General features: G+C 37.7%; 2 protein-coding genes, 1 long non-coding RNA gene and 1 gene segment (V, D, J or C); all 4 read right to left on the reverse strand.

Moving 5' to 3' along the window:
- Positions 1–968: 968 nt before the first annotated feature.
- Positions 969–6,151, reverse strand: LOC125246637. The segment is given in 3 exon segments: positions 969–1,800; positions 1,913–1,938; positions 5,781–6,151. Coding segments are annotated over 3 exon segments (372 nt in total).
- LOC125246665 lies at positions 3,064–5,643 on the reverse strand. The gene is made up of 3 exons (XR_007179910.1): positions 5,233–5,643; positions 4,173–4,320; positions 3,064–3,274 (listed from the first exon to the last, which is right to left on the reverse strand). It is a non-coding gene; the product is annotated as an uncharacterized LOC125246665 (long non-coding RNA).
- A 3,530-nt stretch (positions 6,152–9,681) lies between the features above and the next one.
- On the reverse strand, positions 9,682–11,157 carry LOC125246623 (histone H2B). The gene has a single exon (XM_048157600.1). The coding sequence runs from the start codon at positions 11,073–11,075 to the stop codon at positions 10,701–10,703; it is 375 nt and encodes a 124-aa protein (XP_048013557.1). The 5' UTR covers positions 11,076–11,157; the 3' UTR covers positions 9,682–10,700.
- A 672-nt stretch (positions 11,158–11,829) lies between these two features.
- LOC125246646 (histone H4) lies at positions 11,830–12,241 on the reverse strand. Its single transcript, XM_048157623.1, has one exon. It carries the CDS (start codon positions 12,212–12,214, stop codon positions 11,903–11,905), a length of 312 nt encoding a protein of 103 aa, XP_048013580.1. The 5' UTR covers positions 12,215–12,241; the 3' UTR covers positions 11,830–11,902.
- Between the last annotated feature and the right edge of the window lie 336 nt (positions 12,242–12,577).

Below are 12,577 nucleotides of genomic sequence, written 5' to 3' on the forward strand. Positions count from 1 at the left end.
TTATGACAGAATACAAGGGAGAAGTCAAGGTGGAAAGAATTGTGACTATCTACACAGGTGCCCATTGTTCGGTTGGGGTGGTAGACGATCTTTGGGGTGCTGTGGTTTGAATTTTTGTTTGTATCCAAACTAATAATAAAAAAGTTTCTGTTTCTTTAGGAAGTGCTGGAGCAGACACAGGAGATTGTGTGTAATCTGTCATCTGAAAATAACCATGATTTTTCTAACTCTTTACAGAGCATGTTCAGAGACAGAGAAAGCTGGAGGAAATCTGTTTGCAGAATTGAAGAGGGATTTTAGTTTAGTGTTGATGGCAAATGTTGTTTAGAGAAACATGTTTCCAACCACTATGATCAATTGATGATGAACAATGCATCAAAAAGGGGGATGGTAACTAACAAATGTATGGCTGAAAATATGCCTGAAATTTTTAATTTAGGTTGGAAGAGCCCACACGAGTGGCATCAACAGAACTGTGTGAACATGACATGTTGGACTATTGCAAAGAAATGTTTTCTATCCTGTCTAAAATTTGCATGTAGGTGAAATCAGCTCAAGGAATTCCAAATCACCACTGAGGCTGGACAATGACACATCGTGGGCTACAAAATGGATCTGTTCTGATAAGATGTCATAGAACCTAAATTTGAATGCTACATGTCTGTAAAATGAAGGATTTCTATGATTGGGTGATGTATCTGAATTTGTTGTTTGTATGAAGATCAGAAATGAAGAGCATAAATGTGACGTGCAAACTTAAATTTACTGTATAAGATACGTTAAGATGAATATGGATGATTAGTGGTTAATCCTCAAAGAATGTGATAGTAAAATGTGACTGAGGTATTTGACTTCATGGTAAAGCCCATTCTTTATCTATCCTATTTAGCTTGCTAAAACACAGGGTCTATCCCCACAGAAAAAGCCTTAAGCATTTTCTAACTTTCTTCACCTCACTGTGATGTGAAATGAAGTAGAAGTAATCATTAGTTATCAATGAATGATAAGAAGAGGGAATTGTTGTGGAAATTTTAATTTTTCATATGCTTTAACCTGTATTCTTGTGAAATATGATGCTTATGGAACATGATATGATGCTGGCTTCATTGGTAATGTTTAACATAGTGTTAACATAGATGCTAGAAATAGAAAGAGCAAGATATGGTATGGGGACATGCAAGATGTATGTTAAAAAACATGTCTGTGCTAACAATGTGTGGAAAGTTACAGCCACTAAGAGATGTTCCAAATATGGTAAAAGGACAGAGGCTTCGGCCTTGGAGGTTAGAGATATAAAAGTGAGGGGAAACTTTCGTTCTGGGTCTTACACTCTGCAGCTACTTGTGTTTCTGTATGACCTGTCTGACCTTTCTTGCAAGAAATAAAAGCTTTAAAGACAATTGGACATGTTTGTCTCTTATGCAGTAGAGTCGGAGTTGATTTTGTTTGCCACAACAGGTTTTTGTACCACTCTTTATCACTGTGTGAACACCCATTTACTGTTGATGCTGTGTAAACTCTGACAGTAATAATCTCCTGTATCTTCAGTCTGGACTCCACTGATGGTCAGAGTGAAATCACTGCCAGATCCAATGCTACTGAATCTAGATGGAGTTACAGTATAACGGGTTGTTGCATTGTATATGAGGAGTTTAGGAGCTTCTGTAGGTTTCTGTAAGTACCATGGTAAGTAATCACCATTATCCACTCCACTGCTGGTTTTACAGTTGATTCTGACTTCTTGTCCTGGTTGAACTGTTATTGATGGACTCTGAGTTACAGTGTACTGTCCTCTACACTCTGAAAGAAAGAACAAAAAGAAGAAAAAATATAATTATAAATTCTAAAATTATCTCAAATTATAAACATTTCATATTTCAAGAGAATAATTGTGGAGCTGCATTAAACAAACCTTGAGCAAACAGTGTGAGAGTCCAGGGGGGTATTCCAGAAAGCAGGTTATGTGACATACCTGGGTATGTTTAAGAGTAAGTAAGCGGATAACCTCAACTTTCGGTTCCAAAAACGGAGGTAACTTTTAGGGTATGTAAGTAACCATAGCAACTTGCTCTCTGAACATAACCTGCTCCGGAGCAGGTTATGTTCAAGGGTTAGTTAGCTTAAGAGGAATTTAGATGTGTGTTATATTATCAATATGGTTATATTAATGTATCTAAATTTGTTATATAGTTACAGTTATATACACAATGTTATATTATACAATATATAAATGTTTATTCAATTCTAATATATGAATTTTATTGTCATAGCACACATGGATCTACTTCTTAATCTTTATAACAGGACATTTTCTATGCTATAATTTCTATAATAAAATACATATCATATATGTGATATTTTATTAAATAATTAGCATCAAACAAACAATATTACACTGTTAAAAAATTACTGTAAATTTTACAGTAAAATACTGGCAGCAGGGTTGCCAGCCAGTTACTGTAATTTTTACAGTAGTGTTTCTGTAATTTAATTTACAGAATTTTACTGTAATCGAGAATACAGTAAAATTCTGTAAATTAAATTACAGAAACACTACTGTAAAAATTACAGTAACTGGCTGGCAACCCTGCTGCCAGTATTTTACTGTAAAATTTACAGTAATTTATATATTTTGTATACTGCATTTTTACAAAAAAAATATATTGTATACTGCATTTAACATACTTCTTTAAATAGCAAATACACACATTCAAGTAGTTTAGTCAAGTAGAATATGTAAAATGCAGTATACAATATATTTTCCCTATTGCTCACTTAATGACTGGGAGCTGAATTTTAAATTTAATCTATTAACTGCATAAACTTTAAACATATTTTAACTGCATAAAGTGTTGTATAATGCATAACTTAATTCACCCCCCTCCCAAACAAATGATGCTTCTTAATCTTGAAAAACAGGTTCAAAATGTAATAAATATATCTTTCAAATTTACATTAAAAAATGCCATAAAAGGTGTATTATTTTGAATTTATTTTTTATTTAGAAAATCATTTTATTTTTTAAAGGGACAAAAGTTTGTCATGAAAATGTTTTTAAATTACTTATTGGCCATCATGGCCCTTCACAAAAAGAAATACAATTATAACTATAACTTGACCAACAGGGTCATATAAAAACATTTCTTAAAACCCACATCACTTTTATCACTTCATGAACATACCAACATGGCCAAACAACAAGTCCAACAAACTTGCGATCAAAAAAGAACAATTCTGCTCCAGATGATGTTCCATCCCAGGATTCAAAGAGAGGCTAGAAATATTGAAAGGAACAAAGAGGACAATACATTAGATATATTACAAAACATAATACTTTAAGGGTGCGTTCACACTTGTAGTTTGGTTTGTTTGGTTCATTTGGTCCGGACCAAAGAAGAAAAAAAACATTTAGTCCTGGTCCGGTTAGCGTTCAGATTGGCAATTTTATCACCGAACCAAAAGATATCGAACCTAAAGGCACAGGGATACATTCACAACGTGATTGGTCGGATTTTATGACGTATTGCCTATTTTGAGACGGAACTTACCGAACATCCAAAACAATGCTGTTTGCTGAGGTAAATGCGCTCGTTGTGTGTGCGTAGCGGGGCGGTATGTGATGGTATTTTGGCCAGTTGGGAACTCGTGAAGAGCTTATAAAATGTGTAAAGTAGTCAAAACAGCGGCAGGAATCCATCCGTCACACACACAAACGATCTGCTGTGTGGAGACGCGCGTCTGATGCCTGTGATGAGCAAACTCGCGTCTATGACGAGAAAAACCGACATGCGTGAGGATTCTGTCCTTTTTAGGGTCTCATCTTCCTGTTTTTGGTTCGGTTACATGTCTTTGGTCCGTGTTGCGTTCATATATCATTCGAACCGCACCAGAGTTCATTTGGAAGCGGACCGAGACCCATCTTTTCAGCGGTCTCGGTCCGCTTGTTTGATGCGCACCGGGGTTCGGATGGCAGCGTTCACATATGTTCAAATGAACCGCACTAACCGAGCAACCGCACCAGGGTTCGTTTTAATCGAACCAAACATGGCAAGTGTGAACGCACCCTAAGAGACTGATAGAGGGATGATAGATACAGTCAGATACAGATATAGAATAATAAAAGTATATAATAAAAGGAAAAATAGATCTTGGTGTGTGTGTGTATTTCTTACATTTCAGAAATTCCACTGAAAATCCATCACTTTGCACAGAAGAGTGGCCACATGTAGGTTGAACGCAACCCGTTTCTTCTGAACTGTCTGCCTGTTGTTTTAGATGGCACTTTTCCTTTCGTCTTTGTTCCTCTCTCCAGATAAATACCTACAAAGTGCATAAAGGGTCAGGGATTCAGATTGGTTTTAGCTTTTGAGGCATGTAATCATGTTTATGAAATTATACCATGTGGTAGAGCAGTATTAGCCTACAACTCCAGTCCTGAATACTTACCTCCCAGAAAGTTTTAGATGTCCCACTAATCAACACCTTATTTAACTAATTTGTTTGCCAGGGTCAAATAGAGAGACATCTAAAACATTCATCCTAAAAAATAAATGTCTAATCTAGTTGAGAAACAAATAGTTTGTAGTTGTGTTAAAGGCCTCAATAGATATAAAATGTACATCTAAAAGACAAGTACAGGATGATCAGTTTGTTCATATCTGTAAATAGCACATTTCATTTCAAGTTAAAAAAGATTTGTTTTCGTAATGGTACGTACGTTAATACATTAACTATACAAGGCAAACTGAAATCAAACAGAGATGTTAAAGTGTTTGCATTACCTTAAGTTAGCAAATGTCCACAAATACATCACATTGGTTACGTTAACAGCATGAAGCAGCACCATTTTGCGTGACACATCCTCCGTGAGCGGCCTAATCGCGTCGCGAGGCTTTTTCGTTTCGGCCCGTGTTAACAGATGACTGTCTGCCTGTACAAATGTGATTTACGCCATAAAAAAAATCACGACCAAGTGCGCTGATGAACACGAAGTTCTCGTGAATTCCATCTGTTTCTAATTATTAATTTTCGGCCCACAGCCGCTATGCTAAAGCGCAGGGGAATGTGTGAGATCTTACCGCGACCGCGCTGAGGAAAACCCCGCGCAAGTCTGCTTCGCGCCCCGCGGACGGAGGATGCGTCAATCCGGGGTTACCAATATGAATCGCGAATGTAAATACATACGTTACATATTTACCAAAGACTGAGGGGGAAATTAAATAAGTCACTTACCACAGTTGTAAATCACTCCTCTTGCTGCTACTCGAATCTTGACCGTTGGAGATCCCACAATGCCTCTGTATATTTGAAATTTACAGCAATATTCTGTAAATTTGATTCAAATCGCCACGCCCCTGGAATTCATTGCAATTTACAGCAATATGCTGTATTATTAAAATACAGCCATCGGCTGTAAAATATTGCTGTAATTTTTACAGCAATTCATTACAGTGTAAGATTAAAAATTATTGCACAACCACCCAATAGGTGGTGATGTGCACCAAGTAGGTTATGTAAATCGCCATTAAACAAAAGAAGAAGAATGAAGTAGAATGGCGCGCTTTTTCTTAGCGTCTGTTTCCATGGTGAATCATCGATTCGTCGCTCTGTTGAGAATGTCTTGTGTGTTAACCGGGAACATACTCTGGGTTGGCTGAACTTATTCCCGGATGCATTTTTGGAACCAGCATACCTCGAGTAAGCAAGGTTTGGGTTAATCAACCGAGAGTTCCGGGTATATGTGACAGTAAGTTAACCCTGCTTTCTGGAATACACCCCAGATGAAGAAGGTGATTGTGTTCATTGTTGTTCTTTTGTCTTGTGTGATGATGAAGATTGTGTTCTGTTCTGCTCTCAGTCATGAAGTGTTAAACTCACAGCATTATAAACACTCTCAGAGCACTGAAGCATGTGTGACAATGCAAACAAGTTGGCAGGATTTACAACAGACAAACTAATATACACTAGTTACAGAATGATCATTTACATTCTCACTAATGTTATTTTTAGTTAGTTCAGTAGTTTTATTTTTACTCTGAATACTGAGACACTGAGTAAGTGCAGATGAATGTCCATCCCACGTAGGAGGGGACATTCTCGTGACTTTGCACACCATTCCCTAAAAGTTCTCTAAAGGTGACGGAAATCCTGAACCTTTACAGAACATTAGGGACGTTCCTAAAACATCCTCTTTTGGTTATGAAAGTGCTGCAGTTCAAGTTTCCTTATATGACTTTAGTGGGACGTTTCATATTGGTTATTCTATGGTCACATATGAACATTACAAAGAGGACATTTGGGACATCAACAGAACGTTCCCATATGGTTCCCTGTTAGTCAGATGGGGCCATTTCATTCAGGACTGTGCTGCTCCTGACTCATTTGGAAATGTTGTTTAAGAAGCACCCATTTCACCTATAAGTGAATTGAAAATTTCTCATAAAAATAATAAAAAATAAATTACAATCAAATAGTAAATCATTACTATCTTTCCCTATAGACCTTAAGCGCCAGAGAAACGCACCACCATCCTTATGATATTGTCTCTGAACTTCCATTTTTGTGGTAGCTCTGTATATTTCTATGGCATCTCTATTGAAGAGTAATTAGCTGGTGAAGTGGATTTACTTGTTGTAAAGTTAATGAAAGTTATCATGAGCATTGTTATGTTTAAAGCAGATGTCTTGACAAATGTCAGTAGACCGGGAAGATTTGAAAAAGAGCAGTACGTAAGATCACTGGGGAAATACGAACTGGAAGTCAAAAGACAACTAGCGCAGCGCTGAAAAAGGGCGGGACTACATAAAATCTATGTTTTTGGACCACTGGATACCTGGTGTTTCTTTAAACCAATTAAAAAGGTCTTGGGCGGCATATATGGCCAAATTCCACGTTTTTCCTCAGGCAGCCTATTTACATCGGTGCAGCATTGAAAGTCATTGTTTTAAATATTAATATTATGTAAAGTAGGTTTATCGCACAATAATCCATTACTACATACTCATGCACAGTAGGTGGTGCTATGCACCTAATAAGTCATGATTGCAATCCGCCAAAAAAATAAATAAATAAATAAATAAATAAATAAATAAATAAAGACGAAGAAGAAGGAAGTCATTGGATGTGTCCGAAACCGCCTACTCAATTGCAATAAGTACTTAAAGGGATAGTAGACCAAAAATGAAAATTTGATGTTTATCTGCTTACCCCCAGCGCATCCAAGATGTAGGTGACTTTGTTTCGTCAGTCGAACACAAATGATGATTTCAAACTCTAACTGTTGCTGTCTGTCAGTGGTATAAAGCTTGTGAATGGTAACACAATCTATAAGAGTCAAAAAAACATGCTTAGACAAATCCAAATTAAACCCTGCGGCTCGTGACGACACATTGATGTCCTAAGACACGAAACGATCGGTTTGTGCGAGAAACCGAACAGTATTTCTATAATTTTTTACCTCTAATACACCACATGTCCAACTGTGTTCAGCACTCGGTTAGTGAGGTCTGATCGCGCTCTGACAATGGCAGTGATGTCTGGCACTCATTGAAGTATAAGCGTGAGACATCACTTTTGTTGTCAGAGCGCGATCAGACCTCACTAACCGAGTGCTGAACGCATATTTATATTATTATATTATTGATTAATCACCTATTATTGTTATTTATTATTTACATACACTGTAAACACCTTCGCCTGTCTGTGCCATCCATCATCTCCCTCACTGCTGCTCTTCTCAATGGGGACATTGTTGATCCAGTGGATGAGGAAGACCATGATGATGATGGACCCCTGAACTCCACAACCTTGAAACAAGAGTGGGAGGAGATGTGCGGGACAATCTGGCTGTCGCTGTGTCTGCTGCAAACATTCATGTGCTCTCCATCAGCATGACTAGCTGTAAAACATTTAAACTGATTAAAACATTTTACATTTTACATTCTGTTTCTTGTCGTATTTCATTTCATATTTTTACAATTACATGCTAATTTTTGTTGTAGCTTTATTACTTTTGTGGTGTAGTGGGCTAAACCACTGAGCTGGTCAGCAGAAGGTTTGCTGGTTCGATCTCTGCAGTGTCTCCACCAGTGTGTCCTTGATCAAGACACTTTACTCCAGGTTACTCCAGCGGGATCATCCCTGTAATGAGAGCACTGTAATTCCCTTTGGTCTTGCAGGTCCTGCTCCACCACAAAAGCTCTGCAGCAAACATACAGACATCAAGAATCAGAAAAGTGCTGTAATAACTCTGTTTGAAATTACAATAATTAAAATAAACTACAAAACATTTAAACACATTTTTAATTCATTTCTGTAGTATACTCACTCAAAGCCTTTGATGGCATCATTCCTTTGCAAAGCTTCTGCGGAGAGAGCAGTTGCTAGCGGCCAAGTTCAAACTAGATGGACATTTCAGGGATACGACAGAGTCACACCCCTTATTAAACGGCATTTTGCCACTTAAATATTTATGGAAATAAGATATATTGATATGAGATGAAACTCTTTTAAAACTGTACCTGTTATCTTATAATCCAACTGTGCACAAAACAATAGTCGCAAAATGGCAGCAGCTGCATTTGTATGAAACAAGAGAACAGGTCAGCGATACTGGATGACAAATAACTGTACACAAAATATTGATTTGACTGAGTTTTAATATTTTATTACCGCACCAAACAAAACTTTGACAAGAAAAAAAAAAAAAAAAAAAAAAACGGGAAAAAAAAGAAAAGAAACAAAGTTCCCAGCCAGCGCTGCTGACTTCAGTAACCCAGATGAGCCTGTGTTATCTGTTTTCAGTGGTTGTTTTCGGGAAATAACATACATCTGGATGGCGCAATTGACCAATCAGAATTAAGTATTCCAGCCGTGTAATAAACTTAAAATAATGTTTTGTTAACATTAAAAAAAAAAAAAAAAAAAAAAACCTGGACATTTTACCGTTCTTGGACCGTTACAAATCAACATTCATAGAATGTTACATTATTAACAAAATGTAGGTCAAAAGAACATTGCAGGAACGTTATGCTAACCTTAAGATAACGTTCCAGCAATGTTAAGCAAACTGGACATTTCCGCGTTTTAGAACATTTCAAATCACCGTTCCCACAACCAAAACAGAACGTTTGGAAACATAACTTTTTTATCTGGGGATGTGTCCAGTGTGTCTGGATCTGTACCGCGATCCTCACCTGCTGCTATAAGTTATTACTACATTTGAACTTCTTTACAAACATTTATTATTTTATTTTATTTTTTTTCTTGTGGATGAGACGGAGCAGATAGTAAAAGAAAAACATCATCAAGTGTCCAGCATGCATGCGGTCTTTCAGTTTGGTTAAACCGTTCTCATGTGTGCTGGACACTTGATTTTCTTTCTCTATCTGCTCCATCTCATCCATGAACAACCTCTTTAACTCTTGTGCGGAAATCAAAACCCTTTGCCTAAATTGGTGTTCAGGTCAAAAATGATGACCTTTTAAAATTGCTTGTATGTCTCTCAGTACACTTTATTATCTCTAAATATTGGATTCAGTCCTTTTTGTCAGCTTGTTTTCTTTCGATTAGCACAGGTTTTGTATTTCTTTTTGGATCTGGCTGATTGCAGACCTCATTACTCTGAACTTATGCACCTCAATTGTTGACTGAAAAAAAAAATTAAGGGTAATTTTGGCAAAACTGAATTAAATTTTTTAATATATTCTTTACAATTTTTTACACTAGTGTACTTTAATGTGTAACTAGGAAGCTTGTTTTGAAATTATTTTATTTGGTACAAAATGGCACAAATTCACACTTGTGGTGTTGCAGGTCAAAGATGACCGGCCTACATAAAATTGCTCATAAACCTCTCTATATGCCATATTGTCACAAATATTTCACAACTTAATTTCTTTCATTAAGCATCATAATAGCTGCTCCAGTAATATTCAGTTCTCATAATTGTCCTTCAGTCTTAAATGCTTCAGTCATCATCATTTGACAGATCACTTGAAAGATACTTTTTTAATAAACATTTTCAGACAGGTGCAGGGCATTAGTCCATAATAAGATGACAATGAGAAATCTAATGATTGAAAGATTAGATTATTGTAAAAACACCCTCCTGGCAAGTGAATTTCACTAAACTGTTTTATTAGCGTAGACTAAAATGAATAAGAAGTCAACTTACCTAGGCCCAAATGCTCCTGTCTACAGTAATGAACCTTATAATCACATATTTTGTAAATGCATATAGTAAACTTGATGCCCATTAATATGCAAATTTATCATGATGGAGCAACAGTTACTAAGGAGCTCAAATATTGTAGTGTTTTAACAGCAATAAAAAGTACATGATTTGTAACTTAAATATTTAGAGCTAAAATTGAGATTTCACCTGTGTGTATTTAAATTAATGATTTGTCCAAAACTGAAAACCTTTCCACATCATTCCAAACCCCTTAGTTTACCTGGATTTACTTTTCCAAGAAAAAAAAAAAAAAAAAAAAAAAGTTATTGTCGCTGAAGAACGACGAAAACTATAGCCTTGTATTAGACTCGAATCAAATTTCATTAGACGCTTTAGAAAATCCATTTATTTCAAAGTAAATTTTTCCGAAAAATATATAGTTTTACGAACAACAGAAACTCTTTAAAGTAAAAGTTGGGTGGCTCTTAAAAGAGCCTTTGGGTCGCTGAGAGTCTCGGTTGAATCTCTACTTGGAGCTGGTGTACTTGGTGACGGCCTTGGTGCCCTCGGACACGGCGTGTTTGGCCAGCTCTCCGGGCAGCAGCAGACGCACGGCGGTCTGGATCTCTCTAGAAGTGATGGTGGAGCGCTTGTTGTAGTGAGCGAGACGAGACGACTCACCGGCGATGCGCTCGAAGATGTCGTTGACGAAAGAGTTCATGATGCCCATCGCCTTGGAAGAGATGCCGGTGTCAGGATGAACCTGCTTCAGGACTTTGTAGACGTAGATAGCGTAGCTCTCCTTCCTGGACCTCTTGCGCTTCTTTCCTCCCTTACCGGCGGTCTTCGTGACGGCCTTCTTGGAGCCCTTCTTAGGCGCGGACTTTGCTGGTTCAGGCATGATGCTTTTTGAACACAAACTTCACAAAGCAATGTGAGGTCAGAAGCGACACAGAGGTATTTATTCACCGCCCTATGCTAATTTACAAAGAGATACAGGAACTATCTGATTGCCTCTTTTAATAGGCCAAACCCATAAACTCGTATTTCATTGGACAACTCTAAGCATCACGAGCGGAATGAGAGCCAATCACATGCGCCGCCGTCAACCGCTCAAAGTTTGAACTACACCCTGACTGTTTCCTTTGTTTCGTTTCCAGCTCTTTTTATTATTAGTTTGAGAAAATAAGCGATTCTAGACAAATATTGTGAACTATCGTGTGATTTTAAAAACCCTTTAGACCCATTGAGGGAGTGTTGGAGGAAAGAGACCATTATCAGTCAGACATACTTTAAAAGCAATTTTTCCTCGAGACTTCATTGATTCATGAAACTGTTGAAACTACACGAATAATAAATAAAAGCCCATTTGTGTGAAACAAACACTACTTTCGTTAGTTCGCTGCATTTTCATCTCTTGATAACTTTGGTCCCATTCTGGTCTAATTTAAAGTTAAATCTTTAAATAGTGTAATATACTACAAAAGGTCTTCGTGCACCACTTAAACCAACATATTCATATCATCATTAAAGAGAACTAAAAGAAAAGATACTGCTAGTCTCGATACTTTACTGTGAAACGTCGTTTAACCTAATAACATTTTCTCCAAGTCAAAAAACAACCAAATCGTTTCAACAACTACATTTCTATATGGCTCTTAATGTGAGAGAGTGGGTGGCTCTTAAAAGAGCCGTTGGGTTGGTGTAGTTGTTCCTGGTTTCAGAAGTTTATCCTCCGAAGCCGTACAGAGTGCGTCCCTGTCGCTTCAGCGCGTACACAACATCCATGGCGGTCACGGTCTTTCTCTTGGCGTGCTCGGTGTAGGTGACGGCATCGCGGATGACGTTCTCCAGAAACACCTTCAACACTCCGCGGGTCTCCTCGTAGATCAGACCGGAGATGCGCTTGACACCGCCACGGCGAGCAAGACGACGGATGGCGGGTTTGGTGATTCCCTGGATGTTATCGCGCAGAACTTTACGGTGACGCTTGGCGCCTCCTTTTCCGAGTCCTTTACCGCCTTTGCCTCTTCCAGACATGTTTAACACAACTCTATCTAATGATGATAAAGAATGGTAGACGAGTGTTAATAGGAGGCCTTATACATTTGCTTACAGGACCTGAGAGAAACCAGCACCGCGTCACAAGGCGCAACACGCCCCTCCCCTCAATATAGTTCGAGCACAAAACACTGATTTAACCTTAACACTGATCTAACGAGGCCTGTCCTTTAACCATCTAAGGTACGGTGTTGCCTCCAGGCAACATGGTCTATTTTAGTTTATCTCAGGACAGAATAACTCAAATACTAATCAATAAAAGTGCAAAAAAGACCATAACATGACCAAAAGGGTTCCATTTTGTGTCCTGTTTCAGCACATGTGCATGTCACATGACTCCAT

Source organism: Megalobrama amblycephala, linkage group LG15 (assembly GCF_018812025.1).
Source record: "Megalobrama amblycephala isolate DHTTF-2021 linkage group LG15, ASM1881202v1, whole genome shotgun sequence".
In the NCBI taxonomy this organism is placed as follows: Eukaryota; Metazoa; Chordata; class Actinopteri; order Cypriniformes; family Xenocyprididae; genus Megalobrama; species Megalobrama amblycephala.